The 17,627-nt window shown below is 44.3% G+C and overlaps 3 protein-coding genes across 18 annotated transcripts in view; 1 reads left to right on the top strand and 2 right to left on the bottom strand.

Moving 5' to 3' along the window:
• The window catches only part of LOC144476606 (RING-box protein 2-like), a 35,175-nt gene extending 34,300 nt beyond the window's left edge, over positions 1–875 (bottom strand). For both annotated transcript variants that reach the window (XR_013495055.1, XM_078193726.1), the window contains exon 1: positions 506–875. Coding sequence is in view for 1 of the 2 variants with exons in the window: in XM_078193726.1 (XP_078049852.1) it covers positions 506–659 (154 nt within the window). In the remaining variant the exon portion in view is untranslated. The remainder of the gene's footprint in view (positions 1–505) is intronic.
• A 1,034-nt stretch (positions 876–1,909) lies between these two features.
• Positions 1,910–3,271, top strand: Polr3g (RNA polymerase III subunit G). Its single transcript, XM_078191875.1, has 2 exons — positions 1,910–2,049; positions 2,216–3,271. Exon 2 carries the CDS (start codon positions 2,255–2,257, stop codon positions 2,906–2,908), a length of 654 nt encoding a protein of 217 aa, XP_078048001.1. The 5' UTR covers positions 1,910–2,049; positions 2,216–2,254; the 3' UTR covers positions 2,909–3,271.
• Positions 3,272–5,251: 1,980 nt separating this feature from the next.
• LOC144475701 (uncharacterized) overlaps positions 5,252–17,627 on the bottom strand; it is an 83,687-nt gene continuing 71,311 nt past the window's right edge. For 14 of the 15 annotated variants that reach the window (XM_078191851.1, XM_078191852.1, XM_078191849.1 and 11 more), the window contains 3 exons: positions 15,981–16,241; positions 15,189–15,451; positions 5,252–14,841 (listed from right to left, as the gene is read on the bottom strand). In XM_078191851.1, coding sequence (XP_078047977.1) covers positions 14,413–14,841; positions 15,189–15,451; positions 15,981–16,241 — 953 coding nt within the window. In that variant the 3' untranslated portion in view covers positions 5,252–14,412. The remainder of the gene's footprint in view (positions 14,842–15,188; positions 15,452–15,980; positions 16,242–17,627) is intronic. The other variant, XR_013494907.1, reaches the window with a different exon arrangement.

Below are 17,627 nucleotides of genomic sequence, written 5' to 3'. Positions count from 1 at the left end.
TGAAATTAACAAAATCATATCGTAAAATACAAAACATTATTATCAAGTGACGAACACGTTGTTATTAATAAAGCTGGTCGTTTTCGCAAATAAAATAAATTAGACTCCTTAAGTGTACCCAATCAGAGCGGCAGTGAATATGTATGAAATGTAATCGATGTATCAGAAAACAGATGCAACGTGACATAAGCACTTCAAGAAATTATTAATTTTTGTAACAAAGTATTCAGTTCGAAATGATATCGTAAATAAAAATGCAATGGATTCCGATGACCCGGCAATATTTATATGCATTTCGAAGATAATGAGAAACGCGCGCATCGCCGCTCAGCGATGCGCTCGTGCATTTGCGTATTCACGTGGTACGTTGCACAAGGCTGATATCGACTCAGTAGAATACCAAACAATCCATTCTTTTACGTTCTTTTTTTTTTAGGTAGTTGGAAAAAGAAACAATGCGTTCACCTAACCTATGAAACTGTGCGGTATGGGTATAGACACTTACCCATTACTTGGACGCGGCAAATCGCGCAGGTGTCGCACTCCACATCCCAGCTCCACATGGCCACCGCGTTCCATTTCTTCAGGATAAACAGTTTATCAGGTTTCACGTTTTCATTATCGCTACGATCACCAAAATCTTGCTCCGAGTCGGCCATCCCAATTTGTAGGTTAGAAACGACAGCGAAACACGAAGCTTTTCCTGCACGGATGAAATCTCGATCGTTATGGAATTGCTGTGCGCGCGTCTATTCAAACGTTGCTATCCTCCACAGAGATTTGAAATTTCCACAATTTTTCGTCGGATCACGAGCGATAAACTAGGGGCACAGTTGTATAATCTACGAGTCTGCGCTTCAAAAGTGTTAATTTTCGACAGTGCATGTCAATAAAATCGTGCGATAATGTGCCGGTGGATGTTAAGTAGATGACTGAAGATAAGTTGTTACTAGTGCAGACAAGATTCAAGACACAAACTTACGATAGAGGACACGATGTAGCGGGAGTAGATAACGTAGGTTACTGTAAATAATAATTTCCTATTTTATCGATAATATTGATCTAGTGGTGTACGGATCAGCCTCAGAGCATTTAGGGCATATTTATAGTAGATGTAGGACAGTTTTTCTATAGATTTAGAGTAGACAGGTTTAAGGCAGTTTTGGGACGGATTTAGGGTAGTTTCTTTTACAGGAGTTTCTGGATACTTTTACGATAGTTTTAAGACATTTTAGGGCAGTGCAATAATTCTTGTTTAACTTATCGAAATATTGCCTACAAATCATATACTTGCAACATATTTCAATGTATATTAAGCATCGTTCGTAAATTCCTAAAATCGTGCTTGATATCACAAGTCTAGAAAAGTGTTCTTTGTCATTGACAAAGCTCTATTCAGCTCTGAATTGCCAGCCAATCAGAGCACAGTAGTTCGTTACATTATTTCAATTCAAGAAACTTGTTCTCGCAGTTATAGTCTTCAATTGAGAGATTACAGTATTTATAAGCACAACCAAAAATTACTTTTGCCGTTTCCGCTTTATTTACGGCATTTAAATTTCTATACAGCACGGTTGTACGTAAATGGTAAAACACACAAACTATTCAATCGCATTTATGCCGCTGCGGTGGCAGCACGGTACCGGTCGCGTCAAAAACTTGTGTGTGGACATTCTTATTTCTTCTCTGAAAACATGGATTTTGAATCACAAGGCCATGCTTTTGCAACGTGTATTTTCTCTGAATTTAACCTCTAATTTATAAAAGAAGTGTATTTTTGTGGACTTGGAATTATGACCGCATACCACGATGAGATAGAAATCGAGGATTTCGAGTACGACGAGGACGAGGAAATGTACTATTATCCATGTCCTTGCGGCGATCAATTTCAAATCTCAAAAGAAGAATTGGCGGCAGGAGAGGAGGAAGCAACATGTCCGTCCTGTTCTTTGATTATTAAAGTAATTTACGACAAAAAAGCGTTTTTAGCTAAACTAGAAGAGCTTTCAAAGAATAAGAAGAAAGAAACAGTGTCTCAGGAAGCTTAAGGTAAATTAATTTATTCATTAATATTCTGTAACATTGACGTAGCAATTATAAACAACAATTATTTTTCTTTCATCAAAGAAATATCAGGACTGTAAACCAGTCGAATTGAATAATTAGCTATTAGCTATTGTCTGTTAACCAACTAAACAACCATTCATTTCTTCAGGTTGAGTATTCCCTTCCGAGAAAATTCAATAAAACAAAAATGGCTAACCGAGGAAGAGGCAGGGGTAAGCCAACCATGTCCATCAGCGCGGACCAGCTGGGTTTTTCCAAAGGAGAAGCTCTGCCACCGCCAGTACTACAGCCTCCACCAAGATATCCAATACTGGAGCACAAAGCATGGCCTCCTACTATTAACACGGAGATGAGTTATCTTTTAGAACTGAAGAGAGAATTCGCGGAGTACATGAAGGAGTCACAGAACAATGTTGTACCTTTGGTCATTAAAAAAGACATTGAAAGATATTCTGATAAATATCAGGCCCTAGTAACAGATAAAAGTAGCTACGAGATCAGGTATGATTGGACTAGGATGCCAGTAGAATTGAAACCCCAGCCAAAGAAGCGTAAAGGGCAAAGTAGTTCAGCCAAATCTGAGAAGAAGCAGAAGACCGTGGACATTGAAACCAAGTTGCAGGAGTTGGAGAAGAAGGAGACCTCGCAGCCCAGCGATGCTGAAGAGGAGGAGAAAGAGGACGAAGACGCTGAAGATAAGGACGACGAGCATGCTGAGGACGAGGAGGAAGAGCAGGACGAGGAGATGGATGAAGGAACGGACTACGTGAACAACTATTTTGACAACGGAGAGGGTTATGACGACGATGACGATAACTTAGACGATGGCCCTATTTATTAACATGTAATTTTTTATAAGAATCAGAAATTCCTTTCGGTTCTCAATCACCGTACTAGATACTTACAAGCTGCTAGTTGAGCACTGCACGGCAATGTATATATACTCTTCCTACCTCACTCTCTCTCTCTCTCTCTCTCTCTGTTTTCCCTTGCCTTCTATTCCTCTTTTGCACTCTCTCGCTTTCACTCTTCCTCTATATTTTGCCAAGCTCTCATGTGTACAGACAATAAATTATATGCAACAATAGACAATGGGATCTTATGTAACATCCGTTTCCGAAAAATGATTCATCGGTGAAACTGGCATCAAACGATGATGACGCGCGATCAATGAAGGATGATTCAACGAAATTAAGAGTCCAGGGTCACAGGAAGCGTCGGCGTGTTCTTTATTACGAGTATTTCAGTTTCTAATATATAATATATATATATTTATATATATAATATATATGTAATAGCCATAATAATCTGCAATTATTTGTAATAAATGATCCTTCCTCTGCGATGCAATCGGAGAGTAAAAACGCAACATCTGGACGAGAAAGGGGATGCGCAAAAGTACCGTAGTGTCACGTAATGCTTACGTGTACGCTCGCCATGGTGGTGATGGTGGTGGTTCTCGACTGCGAAGCCGTTGCTCCTCTTCTTCGCCTTCATCTTCTGCTTCTTCTTTTTCATCTTGTCCTCGTAACGTCTCTTCGTCGTTGCGTGGCTTTCATTGATATTAAACGTAAGTTCGCGACGTGAACTTGTAATGAAGGTGGTGCGTTGTCCCATGGAGTGTGCGCGAGGGATTGCTCGACAAAGAAAAAAGAAAAAGTTCGTCCCGCGGAAGAAGTCGGTTCCCTGAAATTTCCAGCCGCTAGCTAGTCGTCCAAACCCTAAACGATTCCGTTTACCTCCGATCTCAATTCCTTAGGTTCCGCGAAGCTCGGGCGGCGAATCGAGCGAGCGACTCATCTTTGGGGTGCAACACCTATTTTCTATCGGTCTCTATTTTCTTTGGTTTCATTTTTGAGCTCGACCGGGGTGGTCCGGCGCGTTCTCGACGAGACCGCGGTTATGGCAAACGGTGCGAGCTCGATACTTTCTGGTTTCCTGGCTGATCGTCTCGACGACGGCGGGAGGATCTAGTCGTTCAATGCGTGCGATACGTGGTTTGATAAATCGGTGATTCATTTTATAGGCGTGTATCTTGCTAACGGGAAAGAACCGAGCGCGCCGCGTTATCTAAAAATTGAGATTTTGAATTGGCTGTCTCGACCAGCGACGCATGAATAATGTGGCAGTGGAAATATTAAGCATCTCGTATATTCGATCAAATACGTTTGTAAAGTTGAAGAAACAGGAGAAGAAAAAGGGGATGTGATGCAATTTCGTTTGTCGAGTTCACTACTCTCTCCCAATAATTCGGTATACGGGACCGTAGGGAAATATAACGATATCAAGTACTTTGACCAATTCCTCTTGATATACTTGGTGCGTAGAAAGCGAATCAAAGGCAAGTCGTCTTCTTACGCGCTATTTTTATATAGATTCAAATAAAAGAATTATCTCATATTTTTACCTGAGCACATTTTCACCACCAAGTTTATCTCGTGTCCTAGTATCACGTCAGCACAATTACGATAATAAAAATTCGTACGATTTCTGGTATGTATTGTTCAAACTATTAGGAGAGTTACGTTACGTTATACTATATGCTATAATTAGGAGAGGGCGTGAAAGGGAGAATACGAAGTATTCAGAAGCCAACTAAAGGGGAAGAGTTCTCTATCTTTGTGAGGTGTCGCAGTATCGTTCAACAGGCATCCACGGGGGTTGTTTTCAACTTTATTTATTTTATAAATCCAGGACACTGAAATCGATTGATCGTTGGATAAAAGTGTACAGCGCCGCGTGGGAAACGTTACTTCGATTAAAGATACGATGATTGGCGACATAAAGCGTGGTTAAAGTTACGTCTGAGAAACCTACATTTCGTATGCATCGACCAGCTAATATGTAGATCCCGCGAATCCTAGCGAATCCACCCTCTCGATCCTCGCTCGCTCGATCCAATCGTCGGCACAGTGCTCGCGAGACACGAGAGAGAATACGCCTGTTTCCGATCCCGAGGATTATTTGATTTCTACACCGACGAATTCTGCGAGCCTGCTCGAATCGCTTTGCGAAGAAGAAACTTTCTTTACGAGGCGATCGTCCCTACCGGCATTTCGTTGTATCGTAGCTAATCTCGCCGCACCCTCGTCACTGGATCACGATCCGCGATCGATCCCCCGAAACGCAGCTTCTCTCCCCCCCCCCCCCCCCCCCTACCCCAAAAGCCCAAAACCCGACTGCTGCCCCCCCCTGCTCCCGTCTCCCCGTATTCATCCCTCTTCGTTTATTCTGTATTTTGTCGCCTTAATTAACCGTCGTTGTTCGAACGTCAGTTTCACTCCGGCCGCCATCATTCCTTCAATAATATATTTTACGTATAATGTATATAGATATATTTGTGTATATATACTTTGTATATAATCGTCGCAATTTAATATAGCACGACCTATCTATGTATAAGTAGGCATTAAAGACTGAGGCGAGAATACAGGCGAAACCCCGAACATTATTTAGTCCCACTCGGTGTCGGTCGCTTTTCAGTTTTCGTCGCGAATACGAGAAACGATCCCTCCCCCGTCCGGATTGTCTCCTCGAGATTGACGCTGTGCTCACGCGCGACGCGTAACGACCATAATTCTTTAATTCTATAGACGACGCAATTGTAAAATAATAAAACAGAAGTCGCTCCATTCCCGCACTTTCCTTCCGTCTTTCTGACTCTGTAACGTCTACTTGTCCCCGTCGTCTTGGACGCAACTCAACGATTAGGGTTAACCAATGGGGATCAAGGAAGAAAAACGTCCGTTTTTCGACAACCCTTTACTTTTTACCGTCAATGCATTTATGAAGCGACTGCAGTTGTTACTATCCCTTGGATTGGATACAGCGTCGCTAAGCCTTCAATGGAATTTGTTACCGTGTACCGAGGACGCCTATAAGCGTACGATGTTAGTTTCAACGGGTCAGGCAACGCAATCATCAAAGAGCTAGCTTGAAACGATGAAAATCAGCTTTCCCTCGTTAGCGTCACCATTCGACTCCAAGTTCGGCTAGTATTGATAGCTAGTAGGTAACACACTGCTCGATAACGTCTCAACATATCGGACGCTGACGAGGGAGAACCATGGGAATTTCGGTCGCACATGAGCGCAGATCAACGATCGGTCGCGTCGTTAATCCGGATCGGTCCACGCTGGATCGTGCTCGCCGATCGAACACGATCGAAGCCGTGTTCGAGGCTCGTGGTTGATTAGAATCGAAACGAAAAAACGGTGCTGCGCTGGGAGAGAAAAATCGAAATTGTCGAGCGTGTTCTCGCGCGCTCGGAAAGATCGTGCCCGGACGATCGAAGCTGGCCTCTTCCGGCCATCCTGGATCGCAGCGGGTGCTTGGATCTTTCCGCAAGGGTTCGACGTTTCCTCGTGCTTCGCTCTCCGCCTTTTCTCGTGTCGTCGGATAGAAAACGCGCGTACGCGTGCACGGAGAACGTGGCCAGCACGTTCTCGGGTCTGCCGCTCTTTTATTATTTATTTATTTATTTTATTTACTTTTTTTATCGTTCAGCTTTTACTGACTTTTCTTTTTCTCAGCTTAAGGCCCGTTGCTCTGGATGGTCTCGCGCAACTTCGCACCTCGAACTGATCACCTCCAGTGATCCAAGGTGTGGACGAGAAAAAGGCTTGGAACACGAACAGGTGAGAGACAGCGGTTCAAGAAGGAAACGCTGGTAAAGTACGGTAAAATCGTGATCGAGCTGCTACCAGTCGGGGGATTTTGGGGGGTGGGGGGATGGGGAGAATACACGAACGCGGCTATGATCCATTCTTCCAAGCCTTTCTTCTCCGCGTCTCTGGATTACCATCATTCGAACGCGTCACGCGATTTCGATGAAATGTGCTGCAGGAAGTAGTTCCGTTCTTTTAACCTCTTGTCATTGAAATTCCTTCTGAAACGTTGTTGGGAATTAATAAGCGGAAGTTACGATTTGAAATCCTCCAAAAATAATAGTTAAAGAAAATAAGTTTACCATTTTCTCTAAAACTCAACGTTTTGTCTAACTCTGCTGTAATCTCCAGATCAGTGACACAATTAGAACAGCCTTAAGAAAAAGAAGACATTATCACTTCCTTCATATTTTCTTCAAAACAAGAAATCATCGTTTAAATCTTTTAAACTGTTGATTTGTCTACGTTAATGTCTTATCTATACTTTGTTAAGAAATTACGGTTAATTCCATCGAAATCGATGACGCGCAAGAGACGCTCCCGCAGGACAAACAACGAAAGGCCGCTTCCGATCTCGCGGAACTCGTAAGATCATGTTCGTCGACGAGGATACTAATTAAGGGGATGAGTGTGCTCGTCTCGGTTTGTCGGCTCTTCCCGATACAACGTTTTTTTTTTTTGGTGTCTCGGAAACAGGAACACACACGCAGCTTACTTCGAAATGTGCCGCGGCCTCTACACGGGTTTCTAAATCGTTCGCAGAAAGAACATTCGCATGGTTTCGCGTTTCCCGGTAACGACGTTCTGGAAATCACAGCTGGAATCAGCTTCGAAATTCAGATGGGCAGTGTAAGCTTCTGCGAGGTGCTTCGTCGGACTCTCGGCTTCTGCTTCGTCGCTTACACCAAACTGTTCCTCTCAAACCGGTCCCCGGTTACGTGTTTCTCAGAGATGGGCACGACACTCGTTCAATTAACGCGTCGGGTACAATAATTGGAATGTTAGTGAGACAGTCCCGTCCTGATGTCTAACCCTTTCGAGACTCCAGGAGCAGTAACGAAAGCATTCGAACAACGGGATCCTATTTCATAATCAACTGTTTACAATTTGTGTTGCTTCAGTCCTTGCCCGATTCAATGCCCGCAATACACGCACAATTTTGGTCAGCCTAATTTTGCATTTGGTTCGGCTGTTTGGCCCTCGTGCATCCCTTGGGTCGATCTAACGCTCTCGCAACCCGCATTTTCCATTTAATTATTCGATATCGATTCTAACCGTGGATCGCGTATAACGCGCAGGATAGCGAACGTGTAAATCCAAAAGGCAACTTATTGTTACAGAAATCGTCTTGAATCGAATACCAGGTTTGACCTAAATAAAATGACAAAATATCGATACAACAATTGACCGATGCACGAGGGTCAAAATCGTTTTAAGATGCACGTCGCCGTCACACAATATCGTATAAACTATGTAAATGCGAATGAAGTTTACATTAAATTATTGCGCAATAAATACGTCATAATAGTAACAGTAACATTAGCAATAATAATTCGATTATCCTACATTCGAATACTTTCGTTGCCCGGTGCATTCACCATCAAGTCCAAACTTACAGTTCGTCTATGCAGGAAATGTTTGTGCATTTCGCCTTTTTTTCTTTTTTTTTTTTAAACATCGTTTACAATTCTCTAACGAAGTATCTTTTAGCGTAAAAGCGAACACCGATTTAAAAACTAAACCTTAAGATTAAAGGCGTTCGCGAGACGCCGGTATCGAAATGATGAAACCAGTTTGTTGAAAAATAAGTATCGTCGAGTTGATTCGCGAGATGAAGTCGACTACCAGTTTCTCACCTGGAAAATTACAGATGATTGCCCATCTCTGCGCGGTTCTCCTCGGCCCTCTGTCGTTCAACAAGAAACAAAATCAGGGGTGATTGATTCGAACAATCGGCAGTTCGTTGAATCAGTGGCGCATTAGTGACTCTTCCCCTAACTGTGCACGGTTAACAATCAAACTATGCGTCGTTGACGACCACCACTGGCACGCTGTTACATGGTATGATCGCGCCGTGGTCGACAGTCGTGATTTAAACATTAGACTGCGGAATGTTTTCTAGAAAACTCGCACGTTCTCTGCGGAATGTGTATCACAGTCGCTGCATGTCCAATCTTCAACGGAGAATAATTTCGTTTCAGCGTGCAATAAAACTCGAACGCCAAGAAAAATTCGAACCGAATCGGACCAGTTCTCCCACGTGTGCTTGAAATTGTAACAATGATTGCAAAAGCAGGCGATTCGTAGATACCCCTAACAAGCGTGCTCTCTCAAGCGCGATCTTCAGTTTGTGTTACCGTTTTCTTGGTGTTGCGACTTTTATTCGTGGTGTACGACGTGTCGAACGGAAATTGAACGATCGATCAAGCGTATGGAGATATTCGTAACGACTAGAAACGCAGAGAATGTGCACAGAATATAATTATGTATTGGCCACGTTTGCGTGCTTTTGAATCGGGTTACAAGTTTTCGCAACCGTTCGCCAGATTTTGATTCGTCGCAGCTTTGATCGATCTCTACCAAAAAGGCTCCCAACTTGCGCACAGCAGATATATAGGAACTCAGGATCCGACCGATAAAATTGCATTCACAAATGAACACTTCAAATTAGAAAATCATTAACGATCTTTGAAACAGATGAACACGCGATTTGAACAAGTTGGGAGCCACCGATGAATATCAAACGAATCCGCAGTCCGTCGATAACAATTCGCGCGACAACGTCTGCTCGCGTAACGATCGGATCAGCGATCGTAGATCGATGGATCGCGCTCCGCCACTGTCCCGAGTGAATCGTCCCACAAATAATCTCTGAAATCTCGCAACAATTTCGTTGCTCCTGTCTGCCTCCGACCGTCCCGCGCGACGGTATCGCGCGGGAACCTGTCGGCTGCGATAATAATTCAACACTTATCACAATAGACCGCGTTTACCAAGGAGCGGAGGGTGTGGTAAACGCATTGAAAACAGCCTTCGATATTCGATACGCGTTTGCTAAAACGAAAATTCTGTACTTGCCGGACAGAACTGTCGGCGACACGTTTTTTTGCCCCGAATAGAGATTCATAGTCTCGTACACTTGTAGCTGACGATGCAGTCGTGGTTAAACATTTGTAAGCAATTTATGATTAAAATTTAGAAATCGATTACATTGAAAGACGTTTAAGCAAACGAAGGACCTTGCTAGCCAGAACCTTAGACGTTGCATAATAAACTTAATACATTAAACATAACATAATAAACCTCGTTGCATAATAAAGTATACAATTAGATCGTGAATTTTTACACATTTGTGACACTCATAATTATTTAGCTCAGTATATTATATAATTTAATTAATTTCTATAATCCATGCAAAACTGCAGTTATAGTGACAGTGAATGATAAATTTAGGCCCCTGGTTTAAAAAGAAATCGAATTCGAGTAGAATTAAAACGTCATCCTGGTCAGCCAACCGACTGCACCGTTAGCTCCAAGCGCAGCTAGGATGCAGAGGCGGACCTTCATGTTGAATCATAGGACAATCGTTTACAAAAACCGACTAACGAACAATGACAACGGACAATCAGTAAGCGTCTGATCAGTTTCAACAAGACACTGGTCAACCGTTCGAAGGATCCGCCGCTGCGCGGGTGTGTCACGATAAACTATACATCGAATTAAAGCTACAGACTCCTCCGATCGCTTCTCACGGTCCCTCCATATCCGGCGATTTGCTTCCGACGCGAATCAAACAGATCGGTGTAAGCAGGACCAAATTAGTCGCGCTCCTAATCGAAGGGGAGGGGAGAAAGTACCTCCACGCTGCTGGAGTAAATCGCCGAACCTGATGGATTACTTCGTCACACGGGCTATCGAAGGAGCACCAAATATTGTTTGAAAAAAAAAAATGGCTCCTATTGCGACACATGTGACGGAAGTTAAGCAGCGCGGAGGTCGAGGGAGCAAGTGGAGGTGGGTCGAAACAGAAGTAGAAGGAAGAAGAAAGCTCGGGATGCAGCCGGTTCTGTGTCGTTTAACGATCGCATTTTACGGGTCAATCGGTGTCGAGGTCGAGCCCCGGCACTTCCGGTTGTCGGGACCGTCTCTTCCCTGGGAGGAAAAGAGAGAACGAATAACAACGAGGCGTAGGAACAGTATTAAAATTTCCCTCGGGAGGCTCGCGTCGATCACCGACGTGAAACGAGGTCGAACGTGGATCGACGAGCTAAGATTTACGTGTCGAGACTCGCCCCTCGCCACCGATTGGTCATCCTGGCCTTGGCAGGCCCAGCAGCACGGTCCTCGGATTAATTGATCCACGATCTTTCAATGTCACGAAATCCCGACGATCCCCTGCGATCCGGTAATCGTCGTCGAGTCCCTCGTCAGTCGTTCGCATCTGTGATTTGCTCGTATCGAGTGTTTCTTATTCTTTTTCTTTTTTTACGTTTTTTTCTGAATTCTTCTTCTTCCTCTTTTTTTTTATTCCCTTAGCGATGTTTCTTTAATTATTAGAGTTATCGTTAATCGTTATCGTTATAACTGCTTCACTACGGTTGGTTGACTCTTGGACGTGGATCTGGATGGAGTGTGGTGTACCGGTGTGTACCAAATGCGCGCGTGAAAGAGAGAAAAAGCTCCGTCGCCTCTCGGTTTTCTCTTTTCTGCCCCGTTCTCTTCTTTCCCGTTCCCTACTCCCTACCGTCGCAACTCTCAGATCGAGGCGCGACAGTCTCCTCTCTGTCCAAGGTCCTCGCCAAGGATCTCTTTTTCGCGTTCGTCTCCCCTCCTCTCGCTACTTTCGTCCTTTGAGCAACGCCATTCTGTCCGGAGATACGGCAATCGGTATTCTCCTGTTCGCTTCTGTATTTCCTCCGACGAAATCGTGCGAATTACTATACCCATCTCTATACACCATCCATATAAAAATCGGTACAATAGAATAGATATTCAAATATGTCGTATGTGTCAAGATGTTTTTCATGCATTTTTCATATGTTTAATTTGTGCAATTTCTTCGGAGCAATATAGTATCCAATAGAATTTAGAGATAGAGAGTAAATTGTGCTTTGAACGTTCCTGTTCCTGATACATTATTGTTCTTTACGGACCTATATTGCAAATAGAACATTACTCAGAGGTAATAAATCAGTTAAGAAGATATTAAATCGTTTCATCATCTTTAAGAAAGGGTTTTCACCTCCAGCACTGTTTTAGCAGGAGGATAGTAATTCGGACGATTCCTATATAGATCCAAGTACATGACTCACGTGCCTGGTTCGGCAAACTTTCTTTCTCCCATTATTCATGAGATAAATACTCGAGAGTGTAACATAATTGCAGACTAGCACCAAGTTTCGGTCGTTGATCACGCGAGGCAAACGCATTTGTTTCCGCACTCATTTCCGGCTCGATCATAGCCGAGGGGAGGAGGATTATTCAGCGGGCTCCTCTGTGTTCCTCAGCTTCCGGTTCCCGTGTCGGTTCCTTCGCGAACTACAATCGCGTCACGTGTGAAAAAACAAACACTACGCCTCACTACAGTAATTCGTTCCACTTTGCTGTTCGGCTGATTTCCGGTTCGCCGGTGCGCGAGGGAAGGTACCGGCGCCTCTTCATCGTTCCCCAGAGACACCCCGTAGAAGCCACCGATCGGTGTAGACTTCTTTTTGTTTTCGTCCCTGAGAGACTAAGTTTGGGAATTACGAGTAGAAGGTCTCTCGAGCTCGTTGGTTATAAAACATTAGGATTACGTTACTTCTATTAGCTACAGTACGATCAAAAAATTAGTTATTGTCTCTTGGGTCTTCAAGATTGATGTTGAAGAATCAATTTTGTTTTAGCAGACGTAGCCGTTTGGGAAAATAATAGTCGTTGGAAAGAAATGACTCGGTGTACGAGTTTGTTACACTTCTAGAAAGAATTAATAGGAAATAGTGCCTATTAAACTGCAGAATATCATACGTGTATAAAATATCGATAAGTTACAAAAGTGATTGTGTAATTTAGTGGAACGATTCACGAAAAACGTCGATATTAAGAATGTATTTTAGAACATGAAGCAGTAGATAGAGCTTCTTTTTGCCTCGTCGTAGTAATAAAATAGAAAATGGATTTCGAAAGTCAAAGCGATCGTGGAACATTCTTATTCGTAAGTAAATGCTTCTTTTACTTCTAGCGACCCTTAAATCATTTACTTTTAAGGGACATTAATCAGTTGAAAATATAACAGACTTAAGAGAGCTCAGAGAATCACCTTTTAACTTTTCCCTCAATACGACTTGGTCTTTTTAAACTCTTTATATGAAGATTGCAACAATGGTTGTTCCTAATTAGTCTCTGGTGTCTCTGGCAACGTTAGGCGCATAGGAATGGAATGGTTCTCGGTCTTCGGGCCGGCGAACTTTGAAAGAAACGAATCTTTTCGCGGCGCCGTCGACGATCTCTTCAATGTGTTCTTTTTTTCGTCCTGCTCACCATTTCTAATTGCCATCGAGATCGATTAAACGGAGGTCGTCGAGAGCGCCGCGGTTACATGATCAGCGAGTGCGATACCGATAATGTATACGTTCATACGGTGTAGACATGTATAATTGTTTTCCGTATATAGACTTATATAAAACGCACGAAAGCGGCTGAAGGCTATGTCATCCTTCCCCCTTGTATTTATAGCGACAAGCCGTTCCTTGTTTCCACGCGATTCGACACGCTGCTCGCTGTGTCTCGTCATCATATTATACCATCTTCCTCTCTCTCTCTCTCTCTCTCTCTCTCTCTCTCTCTCTCTTTCTCTCTTTCTTCTTTTCTATCTCCCTCTTTTGACTTCTTTTTTTCAATTTTTTTTTCTGGTTTTCCTCGTATTATTCTCTTTTTATCAATGGAAAAAGAATTCGGGCTTAACTACGGCGGATCCCTTGAGATCACTTGAATATCCTAGAAACATTACTGACTCGCGTGTGTACGTCTAGGTGCGTGTCTCTCTATGTATGTACCGCATGGCATTCTTTTGTCTATGCGTCGTCTGTCTGTCTGTCCGTCTGTCTCCTTTCCTCTCCGTGTCGACTCTTGTGTACGTGTAGAGAGCGATCCGCGTGTGTCCGTGTACGTTGCCCAGTTCGATGCCCATCCAACACGATCACCTCTTCGTCTCGTCCCTCGAAGAATCGCGTCCGGTCGAAGGACATTTTCGAGTCGGTCTGACGATCTTGGCGTCCTTCGTGCGGTTCCTCGAGCCGATACGAGATCGACGCGTTGCCTGCACGCACCGTCTTCCTTGCCCTCTCTCCTCCTCTAACGGTGATTTCCAATCTCCTCCGATTCCTCGCTTCGTCCTGCGCGCGCGGATGGTAAATGGCACCGTCGACTTACGGTGTCGTGGGGGGGGGCTGCATCGACGAAGGTCAAGACGGGGAGGAGCGGAGCCAGCGAGATGCCTCATCCCCGACGGCGGAGCGAGCTCGGTCGTCAGGGACGGGCAGACGAACCACGAAAGAAGCTTGCACAGGAACCTCGGATCGTTTTTGTTCTTTTCTGTTTTCATGTAGTCACCTGTTCCTCCGTCCATCTATTCCTCCAACCTCCTTCATTCCTCCGGTCCCGAGGACGTCACTGCTTGTTCCCCGCGCGAGCTCTCGCTCTAATTCTCGGAACCGCTGCCTTTCCCCCAGAACTTGTCGAAGCGGTTTCGCGCCTTCTCCAGCACCTCGCTCGCTGCCGAACGCTGCGCCGAGCCAGGTACCACCGTCGGCGCTTCAAGGACATGATAACCACCCCCGCTGCTGCTTACGACCCCGCCTCCGCTGCCTCCACCACCGGCGCCGCTGCTGCTGCTGCTACCGGTCGCAGCCTGCGGCGATTCCGCTTCTAAGATACGGTAGCCCGGCTGCGGAGCCGTCGACGACGACGGGGTCGTCATCGTCGCCGTCGTTGTTGCCTGGCTAACGTCCTTCTTCCTGTCGTACTCGAAACCCGGATCTTCAAGGCATCTCAGATTCGTCCCAGCCACCGGTTTTATCGATGGGTCCGGCCGGGGATCCGCCTTCGACTCCTCTGCGCCCTCCGATTCCTGAAAATCCAAGATTTCGATTATTTGTTTGTTTCACTTGACATTAAAAAATTCAAGACTACTTGTACATGCCATAATTGTGGCACAAGTCAAAGTTGTGATACCAGCCGTAGATGTGGTACAAGCATTTAAATTTTTTCTTTTTGGTTATAATACACGCTTATCTTATCAATCAATTTAATATATGTTCTGTTTAAAGTAAGAAGTGTTTGAGTAAGTTATCTGTATATGTTTTACTTAATGATTACATCATGCACAAACACGAGACTGTCTGTTTCAGCAGAGTAATACAAGTTAGAGTTTTGGTACAAGAGATCTTCGAAACCTCGATGAAGTATGCAAGTTACCTTTTCAACCTGAGGAGGTGTGCTGGTTCCCCGAGTGCTCGTGGGGAACGGGCTGTCTCGCTCGGAGTCCAGGTCCTTGTGGCCGTTCAGACCGCTGAAGCTGCCGATGGAAATGCTTTCGCTCTCCGGCGACTTGTACCCGGAGTGCTGGGAGTGCTGCGACTTGTGCTGAGCCGCGAGCTCCGGCGGAGCTGACTGGGGTGCCGAGGGCAGGGAAGACGGTGCCCATGACTTTGCCTCGCTATGCGGACGCGTCAGGGGTTCTACCGAACAAAGAGACCGAACACTTCATTCCAGCAAGCGAAACAAGAGAACTCTTCAGAAAAGTCTTTGTCCCTTATAATACTGCCTATGAGAAAGTAAACTGAACCAAATAGAGTGGCGGATACTTCATAGACCCTATAGGTGCCTCTACAGGATCTTTTGTTCTGGAAAAGGTAACGAAACCAAAGTTATCCTAAATGTGTGCTTCTCAATCAGTTTCATTGACACGTCCAATGACGTGTATGTGTACAGTAGATATCGATTAGTCGAGGCAGGGTTTTTCGGTAAAACTGGAAGAACAGAATCTTATCGCAAAGTTCTGGACAACTGTTTAATCAGGTCAAAAGTTGCTCACATAGCCTGAATAACTAGAATCTACTGTGTTTTAATTTTGAAGCAACGTTGATGGCAAACGTTCTTCTCTGAAGAATGGAGAGTCGTAAAACTAGAAGAATGAGAGCAAGCTACAAAATGTTCAAAGCCCGTGAAAAATTCGAAACAATCCAAACAGGGGATGAGGATTGGTACCTTCTCTGACGTTTTGGGTGACAGTGAACGTTTTCCCGGTGTCCAGAGGCACTGTCCAGTTTACGGGCTCGGGGGACCGCATGATCATTTGCTCGGGCGACTTTACCCTGGTCGGCTCCGGGGGGCTTTTCACCACCGGCTCGTCGTCGATCCATGGGCTTGCCGCGGTCGCGGACAGCGGTTGCGTCTGCGACGGCGGTGTCGACGCGATGCTGGAATCTCCGGCGGTCGCGTCCCCGTTCACCTGTGGCTCCGCGGTCACTGAAACGTTTAATCGAGGCTTTTAGCGACGAGGTATACACCGTTCTAGTTGGACGCCCACCCCCCAGGGAAGCATGCACTCGATGCATCGAGTCCTCTCACTGTTATTTCCTCTATTGAACTGACGTTAGCTACCGAGCGTTACGCACCGTCCACCATCACCTCCCGATCATTTAAGAACGTTCTCACGATGTTTTGCACAAGCACAAAGAACGACGATATCAAAATAATATGAGTTGGAACTTGGGTCACATTTGATCGACATCGACGGTGCAGATTGTCCGGGTCAGTGTTTCTAAACGTTTTCTGGTCGATATCGACGCATCAATGATCTCGATGCACTCCGCCCAGCAAATTAAGTCCTGAAATAACACTTTCACTGTCACGCCATTTCTTTCAATTTTACAGTTTCAAATATTGTAGGATAAATTTTATAGATTTTACTTAATAGAATTAAACTTTTGTAAATATTCAGAATTGCCTAAAATATTCTACGTTGAGAAACACTGATCTAGATAGTTGTGCAAGTTGGGACGTTTGAAGAGAACGCTTGAATATCCTGGCTGCTTTCGAACGTGGAAACAAATGCACCAGCTCTACATGGTTTCAAGTTCGCTCTGTCTTCTTCATCCTGTATAAATTCACAGGGAACCCTAGTCGGCTTACGTAGTACAACGTTCTACGTGGTTTCGAGTTAACTCGGTTAATTCTTCATTTTGCCGATATAAATGCACAGAGATCCCCAGTCTAATTATTACAATAGAACATCAGAAATACACTGCGAGTTCTGTAACAAGGATCTTATGTATTATGGATGCCATCGAGGTGGAATCGACAGAACTCAGTTTTCCAGGACAAAGGATAATATGCTTTAAAGATTCAAGCAAAACCGATGCATTTTCCTCTATCGCTGGTACCAGGCGAATTATTCAGGCGTTCATGGATTATGATAATTCTCGTCCTGCATTTAAATCTTCTACAGGAAACGGATAGATTGAACGTGAAACTCCTGAGGATTTATAAGATGGAAAACTTTGGATGATAAGAATACACGAAGAGAGTCTTTTTATCAATGTTTCAGTATATCCAAAGCTTCTATTTATTTAATCAAACCAATTGCCGTCTTTCGCAGCACTCCAATTTTTATGAACATAAGACTCTTAGAAAGTGATCTTTTATTTAACAATCCTTGCTCTCTCTCTGTAGAAGATTTAGGACGAATCATGTCAGCAAAAGTATGGACGTTCTCTCGGTGCGTAACACTTGTCCCTTGGCTATCCGAGCGACGGTGCCGTCCTCGTTCAAAACTGCCCACCACTCCCAAGAAAATAAAGTAAATTTTCCCAGCTGACCAACCGGTCAGCGCTCCAAAAATCGTCGCAGCTA

The sequence above is a fragment of the Augochlora pura genome, chromosome 10, assembly GCF_028453695.1.
Source record: "Augochlora pura isolate Apur16 chromosome 10, APUR_v2.2.1, whole genome shotgun sequence".
Lineage (NCBI taxonomy): Eukaryota > Metazoa > Arthropoda > Insecta > Hymenoptera > Halictidae > Augochlora > Augochlora pura.
The sequence above is the reverse complement of the archived record's forward strand: the minus strand, read 5'-3'. Positions and strand labels throughout refer to the sequence as shown.

What these genes read in the sequence shown, in the direction of transcription:
- Polr3g (XM_078191875.1), top strand. Translation starts at nt 2,255, where the DNA reads ATGGCTAACCGAGGAAGAGGCAGGGGTAAGCCAACCATGTCCATCAGC.